Source organism: Mustela putorius, unplaced genomic scaffold, assembly GCF_011764305.1.
Source record: "Mustela putorius furo isolate JIRA1106 unplaced genomic scaffold, ASM1176430v1.1 tig00003853_pilon_pilon_pilon, whole genome shotgun sequence".
Classification (NCBI taxonomy): Eukaryota; Metazoa; Chordata; class Mammalia; order Carnivora; family Mustelidae; genus Mustela; species Mustela putorius.
The window spans coordinates 7,291,736-7,308,680 of record NW_025422005.1 but is presented as its reverse complement, the minus strand read 5'-3'; the positions used below and the strand labels follow the sequence as shown (position 1 = coordinate 7,308,680).

General features: G+C 46.9%; 1 protein-coding gene across 2 annotated transcripts in view; it reads right to left on the bottom strand.

The window, feature by feature from the left end:
• PEX14 (peroxisomal biogenesis factor 14) overlaps nucleotides 1-16,945 on the bottom strand; it is a 139,504-nt gene that overhangs the window by 72,967 nt on the left and 49,592 nt on the right. For both annotated transcript variants that reach the window (XM_004741514.3, XM_013049145.2), the window contains exon 3: nucleotides 16,087-16,171. In XM_004741514.3, the coding sequence (XP_004741571.1) occupies nucleotides 16,087-16,171 (85 nt within the window). The remainder of the gene's footprint in view (nucleotides 1-16,086; nucleotides 16,172-16,945) is intronic.

Here is a 16,945-nt window from a genome sequence, read left to right as displayed (position 1 = left end):
ACTTGTGATCTCTGTCTGTCAAATAAATTTTAAAAATCTAAAAAAAGAGAGAGAGAGAGAGAGAAGCCATTTCCAGATAAAATACCACTTGCTTCACAAATGCCATCTTCTCTAGCTTCAGAGAGCTTCCAATGTCAGTGAGACCACTCATCAGCGTCTGCACAGAAAGAACATCTGACAGTCACCACGTGGAAGTAATATGAAAGCCAGGAGACCCACACCACGCCACTGGTGTTGACGGTGACACACTGTGGTGCAGCCACCGGTGTAAGCACTCATCACACGGGGACCCTCGCTGGACCTCATGTTGTCTGACTCCTGGACCGGTGCTCTCTCCCCTCTATCTGTTCTCCTCCACCCAGGTCCCCAGGCCAAAACCTTGACAGTGAGCGCAGACGCCTCTCACGCCTGCACTCCTTCCATCACTCGGCCACCAATGCCTGCAGATTCTTCTTCCCTACCGTCCCCAACCCATCCTCTCCAACCCCAGAACAACCGCCCTTGTCCATCCATCATTTCTCACCTGAATTACTGCACCAAACTCCCAACTGCCTACCCGGCCTCTAGAGAGCTTTCTCAAACACAAACAGCACAACATTACTCAACATAAAACCTTCAGTGCTTCCCCACCGTCCACGTAATAAAATCCAAACCCCGAGTTACTATACCTAAGGTCTGACCCCTTTCTACCTCTCCAACTTTCCAGCCTGTTTCCTGAATCTCCAGGCCATTCCTACTGTCAGAGAAAATGACATCCCTGCAGAGATTAAAGTCAGCCACTGCTCCCCAAACCCTAAAGACAACTAATCCTCTTGGGGAGACCTATAAGGTTAACTTCCCCTATAATGATGCCTTTTCTAACCCTTCCACTCTAATCCTCCTGCCCCACCAAAGAACAGGTCACCCCCTCCTCTGGGCCCCTCCACATATACCTATTAGAGCCCTGTAATCTGTTACCACGCATACGACGCGTGTTTACACATCATGGAACCTCAGTAGACCACGAATATTAAATCTTATTTTTATATTTTCGGCGCTTAGCACAAATGTTGGCCACAGAGAAAACGGGTATTTACTAAATTAGAGAATGGATGGATGGGTTTCCTACTGAATCATACTGTCTTTGTGTATGAAACTGGGAACCAGCAATTCGTAAAAAAGACATACATAGACATATACCTACCTAACAGTCCATATAAAGGAGAAACAAACTCAGAGCTATGATTCTAAGAACCAGAAAATTTAAAAATGCTTGTTTGACCTGAAAATGATTTATAACTTCCTGACCATGTTTGTTGTCAGACTGACCTGAAAACTAGTTTGCATCCTGGACCCGTCCCTGGCAGGAAAGGAAGCAGAGCTACAGAGAATTAAAGAACTGATCCAGGATTAAACTTCTGCGATGAATATTCACCAACGAGTAGCTGAGAACCAACCAGACTGGGTGAACTACTCTCAGCTCATCATGAGATGCTTTTAAACAAATACCTACCATTTCCTCAAACCAAACAGAGCAATTACGGTAAGGCCTTGTTAGCGTTCAGCTGTACGCGCGATACACATTAACGGCCCTGGAACCACCTCAAAATAATCTCAAAGCCAGGTCTGTGTCACTGGGGCAAGGCTTCCTAGGGCACCAGACTCCGGTGTTCCGGGTAACGTGATGACATCCGTGCTGACGGAGGTGAGCTCTGCTCCGTGGAGGTTCAGCTCCTGAGAGTGGATCTTAAAGGTGAGGCACAGCGGCTCAGGAGAAAGTCGATTTAATTTGTTTAACATCATCAAGAGGGACATTTCCACATGGACAGCAAGGACATGAATATCATGTGTGTATGGCAGAATTATAAACGCATTTTTGGCGAAATTCAATAAAGCTGATTCTACTGCATAAGGTCAGCAATTTACTATAAAAAATGATATGATTGCAATTTTTAATATAACCCATGTATTTGCTGCAAGATGCTCTAGAAGATTGTGTGATGCAACCATTCGACCTCTCCGCTAGAGCAGAGATCACTCTGTTTACCCTTTACTGTCCTGATAAAAGCCTCCACACAGAACAACAAAGTCAACAGTGTTTCTGAATGCAGCCATCCTCTCAAACCCGAACCTTCCTCTCCTCGAACGCAAGAATAAGCTCTCTAGGCAAGAACCCTAGCAGAAGGCAGCGAGAAAATCCCACGAAATAAAACTAAAATTACATTCAACTCCTATTCCTGATCACAGAAAGGTATGTGAAAAGGCACGCAGGAAATAAACCACCTCTGTGGTCACTCCGGCTTTCCTTGCTAATAACAGAACTCTTCAAGGAGCGCGCCCCAGTCCGCATGAGCAGACGGTGCACTGAAACTCAACCGCTCAGTGATAGCAGACACCTGTTCCTCAGCTTCGGCGGGCTGCCCAAAGCCTTCACACTCACGGGCACTTTTTTTGAGGAACTAATTCGGGTTAGCATGAAGATTAAATGAGTAAACGTATGTGAGAACACTTTTAAAAATATAAAGCAATCTATATAGGCTAGCGGTGATCCTACAGGCCGGATCAAATCACCTCGGGCTTGCTTATGAGTCACGGTAATTGCATCCCTAGTAGTTTCTACGGTCTCAGCACCAAGTTCTGCAATGACGCGGGTTTTTGTGTCCCCACTGCATGCACTCAGCACAGTGTTCAGCAGACCACACGCTAGGAATGCCTGGCGAACAGGGGTGAATTTGGTCATTGGTGATACGAAACATTACAGACTGACGGATATGAAACTCCAATGGAACTTTTCTTTTCAATGGCTTCTCCAGACGGAAGCTGGTAAGATGTCCCTCTTCTTTTTGCTGATGACTACTATGCGTTCTTGGGTCACATCAGGCTCCTTTTCTGCCTTGGAGTCTTTGAGATGGCTGTTGCTCGGCCCACACTCGTTCTCTGTAGCCCGGTTTCAGCGACCCTCCCGATGCAAACACTCCTGCCCCCACCCTCCCAATACCTTCTATCAGAGCACCTTTGCTTCACTGTGACAATTCTGCACATTTCACACATCTGTCTCCACCCCCAAAATACTGCATTTTATCAATCCTGATATTCTTGGTCCTATGGCCAGCAAAATGCCTTGTAAAAAAACAGGCTCAATAAATACTTGCCGGATGAATGCATGAATGAAGGGTAAAAACCTTTCAAAATCAGACATTCAGGTCTTGCACACGATGGCACTATTTCCTGTGCTATTTTAGTACTTAGTCTGCTCTTTTCAGGACTGCTTCACGGAGAGGCTCTGACTGAAAAAAAACTGTAAGTAAATATCAGAAATGGACTCAAAAGAGGTCATCATGAATCTCCATATTTATTCTCTTTCAATTACATTCTATACAAATTAGCTCCGTTTGTAAGTTAAACCGATTTTTCTAACAGCCTCTTCTTCAAACTCAACCTGTGTTCTTTCGGCCAAGACCCCAAATTTTGCAATTAGAATAATTTAATTGACAATTCTGTTTGTGACTCGCAAAGCAGAAGAGGGTATGGCTTTGTTCTTCAGCTTCACAGGTTTACCCCTGTCAGTGGTAAAATATTTTTCCTGTCGGCTGAGAGTATAGATCCAGCTTGAAGCCCAAACCAGAGTGGACGAGAGCCCCGTTCCTCTGCACTTTTAGGTTTTGTTGAAAAGATGACATTTGTGTGGTTGTGATATTTAATTTATCACAGACGGTCATCATTTTTTCCCCTGAAATGCCATGATAAAGTAAACTTCAACTTTATGAATGAAAGCCTTTGCAATCATTTAACAAACTGAAAATCTACACAAAACTTAAAGACCACTGTCTTACTACAATCTCCTCGACAATCTAATTACAGAAAGATTGCTCGAAAGGGCTTTCAAACTAAAAAGAATAATTAACAGTAAGAGACTGGAGTGCTCACAAGTCTTCTGTCTGATGAAAGGAGCGACATCTGCGAAGACTAGGGCCTACCAGGCTGGTTTCAAAACCAGATGTAGGCCTGTGGAAAGTTGGAAGGGAAAAAGTAGTCGAGTTGTTCAATGGAAGCAGGAACCTGCTTGCCCCACCACACTGCTGCCTCGGGACCGTTAGAAGCGACCTCTACTCACTATCCCAAATGGAAAGAAGATAGAGCTGTTGACTGACCAACCTAGCAAGTCTACAACGAAAAGTAAATTTAAAATAAAAGCACACTAGGGGTGCCTCGGTGGCTCAGTGGGTTTAAGCCTCTGCTTTCGGCTCAGGTCATGACCCCAGGGTCCTGGGATCCAGCCGGAGTCAGGCTCTCGCCTCGGTGGGAAGCCTGCTTCCCCCTCTCTCTCTGCCTGCCTCTCAGCCTACTTGTGATCTTTGTCTGTCAAATAAATAAATAAAATCTTTTTATAAATAAATAAATAAATAAAAACACTCTAACTCATACTTCGCAAACACAGATACTCTTTTTTTTTTTTTAAGATTTTATTTATTTATTTGACAGAGATCACAAGTAGGCAGAGAGGCAGGCAGAGAGAGAGAGAAGGGAAGTAGGCTCCCTGCTGAGCAGAGAGCCTGATGTGGGGCTCGATCCCAGGACCCTGGGACCATGACCCCAGCGGAAGGCAGAGGCTTTAACCCACTGGCGCCACACAGGCGCCCCAACACAGATACTCTTAACACATGCACACACACACAGCAGGAGAGGCTCACAAATGTTAATATAATAATGTACTGGTACATGAATGAATACTATTCAAAGTTAGTTGAAAATCTTTCTAACTATAGTCCAGTCAACATAAAACACTGTAAAGCAGAGATCGCCTCATGTCAGACCTTAGGTTAAACGTCCCACATTTCCCGGACAAACCCACGGACCATGGAGTCCCTTTGGTGAAAACTCGCTTGCCCACCCTTAGCAGCTGAATCTCATTACGACCCCATCCCTAAGTGAGCCAGGAAGGACTGACAAGTACTCTTACAACCAGCTCGGAAAGCCAGGGGGATAAAGAACACGTCAATATTTATCTCTCAGACAAACCGAAGACACATCACCACACGGCTTCTGTCAACAACGAACGGGCCAGCTCTTCTCAAAACAGGTGACTAAACACAAAATCCTCCATACACCCAACTTGCTCTTTGTTGAATGAAGTACTTCAGATCGACAACTAAACCACCGCCACCTGCTTGAAGACTGAAACAGTGAACTCTTTCGGCGGAACTTTTTTTTTTTTTTAATTTATTTGACAGACAGAGATCACAAGTAGGCAGAGAAACAGGCAGAGAGAGAGCGGGAAGCAGGCTCCCCGCGGAGCAGAGAGCCCGATGCGGGGCTTGATCCCAGGACCCTGGGATCATGACCCGAGCCGACGGCAGAGGCTTCAACCCACTGAGCCACCCAGGTGCCCCTCGGCACAACTTTTTTATTAGAGTGTTTCGGAGCCCAACGAATGCCTCCCTCATTTTGTGGACCGTTTATCTAAATGGCTTGGAAAATCCCCAGTTAAGCCTTCAGTAAGAAAGAGGCTTGTGATCAAGAGGCGCTTAGAAGTTGTTTGGGGGCAAATATGTTTTATGTGTGAATCTTTTTTTTCTACGGGCTCCTCCGACGGCACTCGGCGTCCATTCCCACTTCTTCCAAGTGTGCCTTCCTCTCTGTTAGAGACGCCGGATGCTAAAGGCTACCCTCCCCAGACTCCTTGGCAGCAAGGGTTCTGGATAGGAGTTAGGAGCACTCGCAGGTGATCTGAAAAGTAGAACCAAGGTCAAAGACCTATACCTGCTGCTTCTGACTATGGCGAACATGGGCCAATCGGCAAGTCAGATACTGGAAATACCTAGGTTCCCTATCGCAGTGCCCAATCTCTAGCCCTCGCTTCATGGGGGTTGGGGGCAATTTTACAGAGGCAGAAGCCAAGTTCACACCCTAATGTCCTGTCACTGTTTCTATAGATGTAGAACACACTGCAGTGGTGGCAACGGCAACTTACCGATCCCTGAGTCACAGCTACAAGGGTGTGCTCTTGAACTTGAACGTTCTGGTGGCAGCCTCCTGATTCCCCACTTTCCTGACTGGAACAGGGGGCGGAGCGGCACCCACCCCCGGCAAGTCATTCCTGGAGGCCTGGCTTTGATTCCACTCTCCGGCCCTTTCTATAGGGAGCAAGCTTCTAACTGCCTGTATTAAATCCCTCTCTGCTCAAAATTCCTAGAGGTTCTCGTGAGGTGGATTTTTATGATACCAACACAGTTGTCTTTTTAACATAACATGACAGTGGGGCGCCTGGATGGCTCAATGGGTTAAGCATCTGCCTTTGGCTCAGGTCATGATCCCAGGGTTCTGGGATCGAGCCCCGAATCAGGCTCTCTGCTCAGCAGGGAGCCGAGCCTGCTTTCCTCCCCCACACTGCCTGACTCTTTGCGTATTGTGAGCTCTGTCTGTCAAATAAACAAATTAAAAAAAAAAAAAAAAAACATGACAGCAAACTGATGGTACCCCATTAAGAGTCTGCCTTGTAACAGGATATACTCTGTCATATCATGGTCATTGTCAACTAAGCCCTGATTTTCAGCACCAGGCACTCTGCTAAGTGCTTTTCACCTTATTTTCATTTAATCCTTACAAGAACCTTTTGTAGTAAATGCTACCATTAACCCCATTTTACAGACAGACAAACCACAGCACAGTGAGGGTAAGTATTTTATCCAGGGCCACACAGCTAGAAAGTGGTGACATTAGCATTTCAACCCAGTCTGTGCACTCTTACCTCCCACGCTGGAGTACTCCAAACATACCTATTATTTAGTCTCTTTTAACAATGCTTCCAAAGCCACGTGGTTTTACCACTGAAAAGACATTATAAATATGACACCTGCATCTTCCTCTTCTCCAGGCTCCAAACCTACACACTCATACCCGACTGGGGAGAAAAAAAATGGCACAACCACTTTGAAAACCGTTTGGAAATTTGTTCAAGAGTTAAACATACACCTGCCATAGGATCCAGACACTCTACCCCTGAGTACCTGCTCTAGAGAAAAAGAATCATATGTCCCTACAAAGACTTATACACAAATATTCAAAGCAGCTTTATTTTTATTAGCTAAAAACCAGAAATTCAAATAATCATCAACAGGTGAATGGATAAATAAGTCGTATTCTATCCAAGCAATGGAATACTATTCAGCAATAAAAAAGGAACAAAACGCTAATACACATGACAACCTAGTCAACCTCAGAGTAATTATGCTGTGTGAAAAGAGCCAGACCAAAACGTATACACAGTTACAATCCCATTCATATAAAATTCTGGAAAAGGCGAAGTAATCTACGTGAAAGGAAGCAGACCGGAGCTTACGTGGGAACCAGAGTGGGGGGTGGGGTGGGTGGCAGAAGGAAGGCAGGAGGAAACATCTGGTTGTGACCAGGGTGTTCACTATCTTGACTACAGTGATAGTTTACTACTACTACTACTACTGAGCATGGCTTACTCTTTTTCCTATAATGTCTGTAGCTCTGTCCTTTCTTCCCAGAAATAATGGGGCAGAGTTCAAAGAATTCTAGTCAGAAGTCTTGGTCCTACCTCTACTTCTGCCATGTATTTGCACTACCTAATCTTTCTGAGCCTCCGTGTCCTCAACTATAAAATGGGAGACTCATTAAATCACGTATTCATTCATTCAACAAATGTTTACTAACTTGCCTACTAAAAGACCACAGTGAAGAAGAAATTAACCTGTGTTTTGTAAACCTTAAAATTCTTTACATAAATATGCTGGCTTTTTTTTTTTTTTAAAGATTGTATTTCATTGAGAGTGAGAGAGAGAGCACAAGAAGACAGCGTGGGCAGGGGGTAGCAGCAGAGGGAGAAGCAGGCTCCCCACTGAGCAGGGAGGCCAAGCCGGAACTTGATCCCAGGACCCTGAGATCATGACCTGAGCCGAAGGCAGAGGCTTAACTGACTGAGCCCCCCGGGGGGGCCCCTGTGCTGGCATTCTTCCATCTTTGCTGCCACCTTCCCCATCCAGATCCTCCATACTTGACAAGAGACGTGGCAGTGCCTTCTCCCTGGGTTCTATCGCCAGGCCTATTCAGCATAAATGCAGAGCCCAGAGTTAACTTCCTCGATAGCACCAAGCCAGAGTTTCAACTGGTTCAAATACTGCTGTCAACTGTGATTTATAATATTGAGACCTAAGGCTGGCTCCTACCTTGTTCCCATCTCACCAACCTCAATTCTCTTCTCTGCCGAGCCCAGGGGCCAACCCAGCTAACAGCTAACAGCACATAAGCCTCCGCATGAGCCTCACTCCCTAACACAACCTTCCCCACTCTTTTGACCATCTACACCCACTGCCTCCCGGGTTGTCCATGTTAAGACAGTTAAGAAGGAACTCTGCTGACCTAAGTAACTAGAAAAGAGCATTTTCACTGGACACTACAAGGCTAAAGACAAAAAGAACTGCATATGGGGGCACCTGGGTGGCTCAGTGGGTTAAAAGCCTCTGCCTTCAGCTCAGGTCACAATCCCCAGGGTCCTGGGATCGAGCCCCGCATCGGGCTGTCTGCTCAGCAGGGAGCCTGCTTCCCCCTCTCTCTCTCTGCCTGCCTCTCTGCCTACTTGTGATCTGTCAAATGAATAAATAAAATCTTTAAAAAAAAACAAAAACAAAAAAAGAACTGCATACAAACACCATACTCCAGTTGGTGACGGTGAACAGGCTAGCAGTCCTGAATCCGCCTTACGTGTGCGCCGGAGACGAACAGTTGTGTGCAGCTGTCAAGTCAAGAAAAAGCGAACCTCCTCTGCAACTCGTCCTGGTAGGCACCTCCTATGCCTCGTTTGCCCAGGCCCTCCCTCCTTAGCCTTAGCCTCACACTGGGGCTGACTCCGCTGGCAATGGAGGAAGCTGGGATGAGTGAGACAGTCTCTGCCCTCGAGGGACTCACAGCCCAGCGAGCTTTACACGCCGGTCTGTCCTGGTCGGACAGGGCCGCCTTCTCACTGAGACTCTGGCGCCCTTTGTGGTTCCGTGTAGACACTGTTCAGAGGCACTCCACCCCCGTCCCCGCCTCCTTCTAAGGAGCCTCTTACACTGTGCAAGACAGGTGCTTCATTCTTCTCTCAGGGAGTGCCTAACCTGGTAACACTCTGCACACAACAGGTACTGAATAAAGACCAATGACCTAACCAATGGCCAAAGACCCGTAAAACGTCCAATAACGACAAAAGAACACTAAGCCGTGTGTTCCATTTGGAACAGGTGGCAGCCAAGTTTCTGAAGCTTTCCATTTATTTGAATGCCTTTTTGCATCAAAAAGTAAATTTCTGAGCCCACATCCCTTCAAAAAGGGGCTGAAAAAAGATTCTTTTAGAAAGCTTTTTTCCTGTAACCAATGACCAGAACGTCCTCTCAGAATCCAAATCTGTGCTAAGGGTTAACGACAATTTGCTACGCAGCCTTTTCTCTCTTATTAAATTCTTTCTACCTATAGTCCCATTTATATTAGAAAACAGTTTTATATTCTTTCTGTATTCTTTCTATTCAAAGTCTCACAAAACCTTAAGCAAGAAAAATATACCCTGGCCTACTCACGTATGCAAAGCGCTTCTACTTTAGCATCGTGCCAACTGACACGGGGTCAACAACATCAACACGAGAATATTCGCTGGGGCGTTCGCAGAAGGCAGGAACCAATCTAAATGTCCACTAATTTGGGACTGGTTAGAAAAACGTCTGATACACACTCATCTTGGAGTACTACGCAGCCACTGAGAAGAATGAGTCCGATCCGTAGGTGCTGATGTGGAATGAATGCCCAAATGTAATGTCAAGTGTAAAGGTGAAGTGCAAAATATGCTACTACTGTATTTAAAGTGTTTGTGCTTCTCTGAGAGGAGTAATAAATATTAACGTGCTTTTATATGGATAGATGATCTTGGGAATGATACAGAAGAAACTGTGAATAAACAGAAGCGTCCTCTGGAAAAGAGAATGAGGGGGACAGGAAAAAGAGACAAAAGGAAGACTAATTTTTTACTGCGTATCTTTCCTTATGGTTTTAATATCTGAAGCCACGTACGTAGCTTACCTTTCCAAAAGAAAACAAAACTCCAAAACCACTGCTACCATACATGATAACGTCACTTTGCTTTTCCTTGTGGTCTTGTTGCAGGCACACAAGGTTAAGAAAAGAGGAATAATTCTTCATTTTCAGGAAAAACCTCAAAGCAACTGGGTAAATCCAAAAGCGCTTTGCCCACCGCCCCCCGCCACCAAAGCTCCTCTGGGCCGTGGTCCCCCGTGGTAGGTTGAAGTGTAGGAACCACGTGACTCTTGGGGGAACAAGTGCTACCAGCTCCCTCTCTGAACAGGGAAGCCATGGCGTCCCCATTTCTACAGCCTTCCGCTGGTCTAACTGCTGCAGCTCTCAGCCTGGATGCTGAAAAAAATCTCTGGAGTTTAAGACAAGTTTGGATAACAAGGGGAGCAGGAAAATTGATGGGGGGAACACCAGTCAGTGTGATGGATAGGCTGGTCCAGAACAGCAGGCGACGGATTTGCAGATGCAAGACCGGCAGGGAAGGAAGACGGTCCGTCCACGACAGATGGATGGAGGTGCTCAATCATCCTCAGGAACAAGCCCGAGGCTGCCATACACAGCCCTATCTGCTCGGGCACCGGCAGCTCCTCACTCGCCTGCAGGGCGCGGCCCCAGCCCCAGAGGCTCTCTGCACGGGACCCACACCGGGCCGGGCTCCAGGGGAGTGACAGCAGGCAGTGTCTGAGGAAATGCCACTGGACTGCAGGCAGGACTCTCGGGGACTGACTGCTGGTGAGCTTCTTCCTCCAGCTTCCTAAAACACACCCAGTTTGTCTCTCTGGGTCACTCACGCTCTGGGGTAAGGCTTGCCCTGCCGGGGTGGGGTGACCCGTGTGCCCAGGCCTAAGGAACACAGGAATTCCGGGACACAGGAGTTCCAGTGTTAAAGCCACGACAGTGTGGGGCAAACCAGAGCCAGTGGCCACCCTACTCACCAGCCACCATCCTCTCCTCTTTCTTTCCCTCTTCATCATCAGTGAGAGAGAACCTGGATCATCTAATTCAGCTCAACCTCATGACTGAGCAGAACTCTCGAGGTCGGGTCTTTTGTTTCTTCCAGTCATCTCTGACTAACAGAGAGGTAAGACAATGAGAAAAATCACCTAATCCCCGTCTTTGCCCAGAAGGGGAGCATCTTTTTAAAATGTCCAGCAGGCTCAGTTGGTGGAGCATATGACTCTTGACTTTGGGGTCGTGGGTTCAAGCCCCACATTGGGGGTAGAGATTACTTTAAAAAAAAAAAAAAAAAAACAGAGAAATAAAATAAAATGTCCATGACAGAAAAGACACAATTACTCCAGCAAATGTAGGAATGGATCTGAGTCTCGATGCCACAATCCACATCTCATTAAGAAAGAATCAGAAGGGCCAGACAATCCCTCACAGAGCCAATACCCTGCCTTCCAGCTCAGCCACAGAAGTTTCTGAGGGTGAGGAAATGGGCCACAGCCAAGCATGGGGTCCTCCTTCCCTGCCCCCTCAAGCTCTCTGCTGGACCCAAGCTCTAGAAAAAACAGCGTTATAAAAATACTTCTGGCTTCACTAAGACACATTAAAGAATTAATTACAAAGTAAAGCTGAAGGAGAAAATTAATTTTAGAAACACATGAGGTTACAATTTTTTTTTTCCTGGAGATGGGGGAGGAAACAGTTATTTTCGTTCTCATCCTGGGGGCACAAGCTGGGAGCTGTCCAGTCGATAACCTGGCCATCAGAACAAGGTTTGTAATTAAAAGGTCAGTGACCTGGAAAGCCAGGGCCCCACTCCCAGAGCTTCTCAGTAATGACGGAGCTATTAAATTAAGACTGTTATGAAATCAATGCTAAAAAAGCTTTCATGGTAACGAGATTCCATTCAAGGACATGCAAACTACCTCATGAAATGGACGTAAATGATAAAAAAGAAAAGTAATAAAAGAGAGTTAAATTGAAATCTGTGTAAGAATTTACTCCCCCTTGAAATACTCCATCGAGATCAGCCCTTCACCTCTACCCCACTACCAAGGTTGAGACCATCAGGTTTCTTCCTCAAGTTCATTTCCAGCAAGGAGGCGGCTTTGCTATTAGGGGTTCCGCTTCCAGGAACAGAAGAAAGATCAGATCTTGTTTCCCCTTTTAGAATGAGAGAGGATGGGGGCACGTCTCTTTTGCTTAGTTTTCCCTTCCCCCTGGGCTCTTTATGAGATGAGCAAGAACACAGCCCTTTACTTACACACTTGAGAAAGTGTATCTCAAGTCTCAAGTCTCACCCAACACCACCCAGGCCCCATTATAAAGGATTACACAGAAGTGAATGATGCTCGTTTTTCTAGAAGCCTGCTCTGCCAACAGATATATTAGGAGTAAGCTACGGCAGCACTACCTCCCCGCCCACCCCACCTATTCCCCTCATGCCCCCCACAACGAACAGGCATCACTGTTACCCACCTTACACTCAGCCTGCTGACGTGTTTGGAAGCAGCCTGCCTCCTACACTTTGTGGTCGGACAGGGTGTCAAATCAACGTAAGCCTATTGACAACACTGTCCAAGCCTTCAACTTTCTGGACCGATTCTATGGCTGTTTATAAGCTGCTCTAACCTCCTGAACTGCAGCCCACTTAAAGCCCAGACATGATGCCTGCCTGGTGAGAACAGCCTCCGTACGTGGTCCAGCTCCAGGAGGGCATAAACCCCACGCACAGTCCTGTGACGCTCATGCACGGCTGCCTGTGTGGCTGAGGTGCTGCCTGCAAAATCCAGTGCTTGGAAGGAAAACAAAAACGTTTATTCTAATACTCCGAAGGTGAACAGCTGCTTTTCTCTTCCATCCAAAAAATTCCCGATAAAAGAAAGAAATGTTGTAAATTACACAAAATGGCAGTACAAACTTCAAGGAAAATGATAAATGATCGCAATGACTTCATGTTTCTCATTACTGACTCTATATTCAGACTTTAAAGCATCTAAGAGAGAACTCAAAACACAAAAACAAAACAAAACCAAAAAGCCACAAACACAGAAGACCTTTGCAAACCAATGCTCTTGCCTGCCTATTCCATCCACTCCCCACTAGCCTGCCCCCGGTGCCCCTAGCACCCCGAATCAGAAAGCACAACATGTAACCTGTCAGTGACAGGGGCAGGCGGCAGCCCTGCTCCGGGCTGAGGCTTCACATTAAAACAAACTCAGCTGATGTGCCTAAAGTAACCCTCATTTTCCACTGAACTGACATGCACTACAGGGACCTCAATTTCTATATTAAATATTAAATAATATTAAAAGAAAAACAAAATTGGATTTGCCTTTTCAGGAAAGAGATGTTTATTAAAAAAAAGAAAGTCAAGATTATAATTCAAGGCAGTGCTCCACTGCAATTCCCTGAAGTGACATTTGCTAGGAAAAGCCAAGACTACAGTAGCTGTGAGCTCGCCCAAAGCCAGCGCTCCAAACCCACCCCTGCAACGAGCCCTGCGGGGAGCCGTGGGGAGGATGCCAGAACCTTGGTCCCTCCCCTCAGGACACTCTCCCCGCCCCTACACACCAGCCAGCCAGTTCTCTTTCCTTCCCAAGCACTGTTAGGGACAGGGGAGATGCTGGCTCCTCTCCAAAAGCCCCTCCTCCCTCACCCCGTCAGCACCAGCCACGGACCAAGCATACCTGACCCACCGAAGAGTTGGAAATTTAAAAAGTGAAGTGTAAATCCACGTAGGGGCGCTTCTTCCCCAGACTCCAATCAAATCTTGGAATCCTCTGCCCAGAAAAGGTCCTGCCAGAACTAACCCTACTGGGACTCAACTCGGAAACAGATAATTACTGATTGAAGCAGCATTTTACAGGATAATGGAGACGGGTGATTACGGCCAGTGATTCTGGACGGAGGCGCAGGATAGACTCCTGTGGCTCTCTTTAGAGGAAGAAGGGTAGGAGGCCTCTCCGGGTTCCTGCTGCCTGAAATTCTAAAAGCTCTCACCCACATCAGGGGTCGAGGAGGAACTGCACCCATGCACACTGGCCAGTACTCATCTTCCTCTCAGAGAGGTGTGCTTCGGTGGCCGTGTCCAGGTGTGCAAGCCAGAGCTCCCCCCTCCCCACCACCGGGTGCTGGTGCTCCTCAGCCCTGTGCGCCCAGCATTGTCTTTCTCCGTGGCACCTGCCACTCTACATACTATGGATCTCATTTTCTCATTGGTTAAATGTCTGCCTTCCCCTTAGAATGTTAGCCTGGCAAGGGCAGGGTTGCTGTCTGCCCTCTTCTCTGCCGAGTCCCCGGGGCCCAGAATGGGGCATGTGTAGGGCAAACACTCTTCAATGGGTTAACTAATCGATCAGTTTCGTTTTGTGTTATTTTTAAAGGAGCATCAAATAATAATTGCACAAAACAGTTTCCTCTCCACAGTAATTATCAGCCAACTAACTCAAAAGAAGTATTATTTGGTCCAGAGTTTCTCTCTCTCTCCTTTTTTCCCTCTCCCTCTCCCAGTCAGGGATTTATTAAAATTAAACAGATTAGATGGAGCTCCCGATACTAAAACTGCTCAGCAAAGCCTGCGGTGGGGAAGTGCCGAGCAAACACCAGAGACATTTGTCTCTAAATTGCTCTAAATACCTTCTGCAAATGAAATTCTAACCCAGCTGCGTTTGAGAGAAAATGAGGAATAACTGGTCATTGTCAGTGGGAGAGAAGATCAGGCAGTTATAATACCGCACAATATACTAGGGCAGAGGATCTCTCGGCAACCATAGATTTTGTCTCAGGTTACCCCGGGTAATCAGCACAGCTTTTAGGCTCAGCTTTCCCCGGCTTCGATGCTTTGATGAGAGAGCTGAAATCCCCAAGCTTTTATGATTAATTACTCCCCATAGGTACACATATTTCAAGGAAAAACTCTTTTATGGCATGATGGTTGCGGAGTAGAGAGGCCGGCCAACGCACTCCAAATTGTAATAACCTCCCACTGATGGGGGGCGAGAGCGATGCCGCCTGCAAATGCACAGCGCCCCTCACCAACTGGGTCGCAGAGGCCAGCCCTAAGGCTACCTCCGAACAGATGCCTGCAAGTGGAGAGCTTCGGGCTCGTTCTGCCCCGACCCCAAGGGTGCAGGCCTGGGACATGGTCCTGCGAGCATCTCTGCAGTGGGACGCCATGGGGCAGACCAAGGAAACGCCACCAAACCACTCCATCTTCTGTTCCAACCACAGCTGACTTAAAGCTCACAACCTCGAATTCTGAAGCTGACATTCCAGCCCCTGAAGGAAAAAGAGTTTTGTTTGCCGGGGCTGGGCAGGGGGAGGGGGAGGAGGAGGAGGAGGAGGAAGAAAAGGCTCCCCCCACCATAGTGTATAAGCGCCTCTACATAACCTTCCAGCTTTCTAGAAAATCAGATGTTCAAAGAGTAAAAAAGTCACATTCCTTTTTTTGTTTGTTGTGGGGTTTGCTTTGTATTTTACAGAACAAGAAAAAATCCTAAATTGCAACAGAGCCAGAAGAGATTCTTTCTGCTTTGGACAATATTGAATTTGTCAAGACCCATTTAATCCCTGCTTACAGAAATACCATGAAACCAGTAATTCACCACTTCAATCCGTAAATCAGACTGACCCCAAGCTCGACCTTAACCTGACCTTGTTTAGTCATCTCATTTCCCTCGTCCTTCAATTTCTTTCTTCCTGATTCTTTACTGAGGCAGCTGACCTCCTAACCTAAAGCTAGTCACTGTGTAGCCAGGGTCGTATTAGCAGAGGAACGGACCAGAAGCAGAAGTCCTCCGGTCTTATCCAGTGGGCCTCTTCTTGCTGCCCACACCGGGCTGTCCTGGGCTAAGCTGTTGGCCTTACATCTGGTGCTGGGTCATTCGGACAGTATCACCTCTCTGCTCCTCTGTAAGGAGAAAAGCCTGCATTCCCACTGAGGGGGCTCCCCTCACCCCCACATCAACGGGACAGCGACGGAAGGTCCCTCCAGCAACACCAGGGCTTCCATCTGTCCCATCCCCAGTCCCTTTCTGCAGGCCACGCTGCATGGCCATGGGGAACCTGTACCTTTCTTCTTAAGGAATGCTCTCCTGGTTGCAAGTGGGCTCTGGCGGACCCGGGAATTCTGCAGAAACTTCACTGCTGTGGCAATCTGGTCGGGGAGATAAAAGAGAGAGAAAAGTAAACTTCAATAGTCTGAATTTCAAGATTAAAAATCCCACCAGTTTATCCTAAGTCCACAGAAATAAGCACACCACTGTGGTCAAATATATAATCAGTTGTTTCTCACATTTAAAATCTACCTAAATAAGAGACTATGTCAGTTCCCACTGGCTTCCTGTATCTGTTTCTATCAAACCTAATCCCCTCAGCCTAGCTTTTAAGACCTGCCATAATCTTTTCCTTTTCTCCCTGTTCAAGCTGAATGCTCCTGCTCCTCGGCAGGTAGCCCTCTCTTGGAGATGCTCAACCATGTTACGATCCTTGCACTCGCGCTATGCCCTTGTTCTAAAAGGTCTCTCTTCTCGCCTCTACCAGTTTAAACATCACACACACGTACACATGTACACACACACACACGCACGCACACACGCACGCACACCAGCACGGCCCTTTTATAGCCTGTGCTAACTCCTCGAAGCCTTCCCTAAGTAAGCAAGCCATCTCTGATCTCCCTCTTCTCTTGAATTCTTTAATGCTCGTAGTGTGTACCATATAATTGAAGACATAATTATACTGTCTTCTAATGTTCAGGCTGCCTCCCCAACTACACTGCAAGCATCGGAGGAGAAGAGACCAAGCTGCCTCCACAGAGCCTGGCAAAGTGCTGAGCACAGACCGGCTGGGAAGGATTACATAAGAGACGACGCACACACGGCCATTCACACTGGTCCCTCTTATGCAACGGAGCTCGATACTGAAGAGA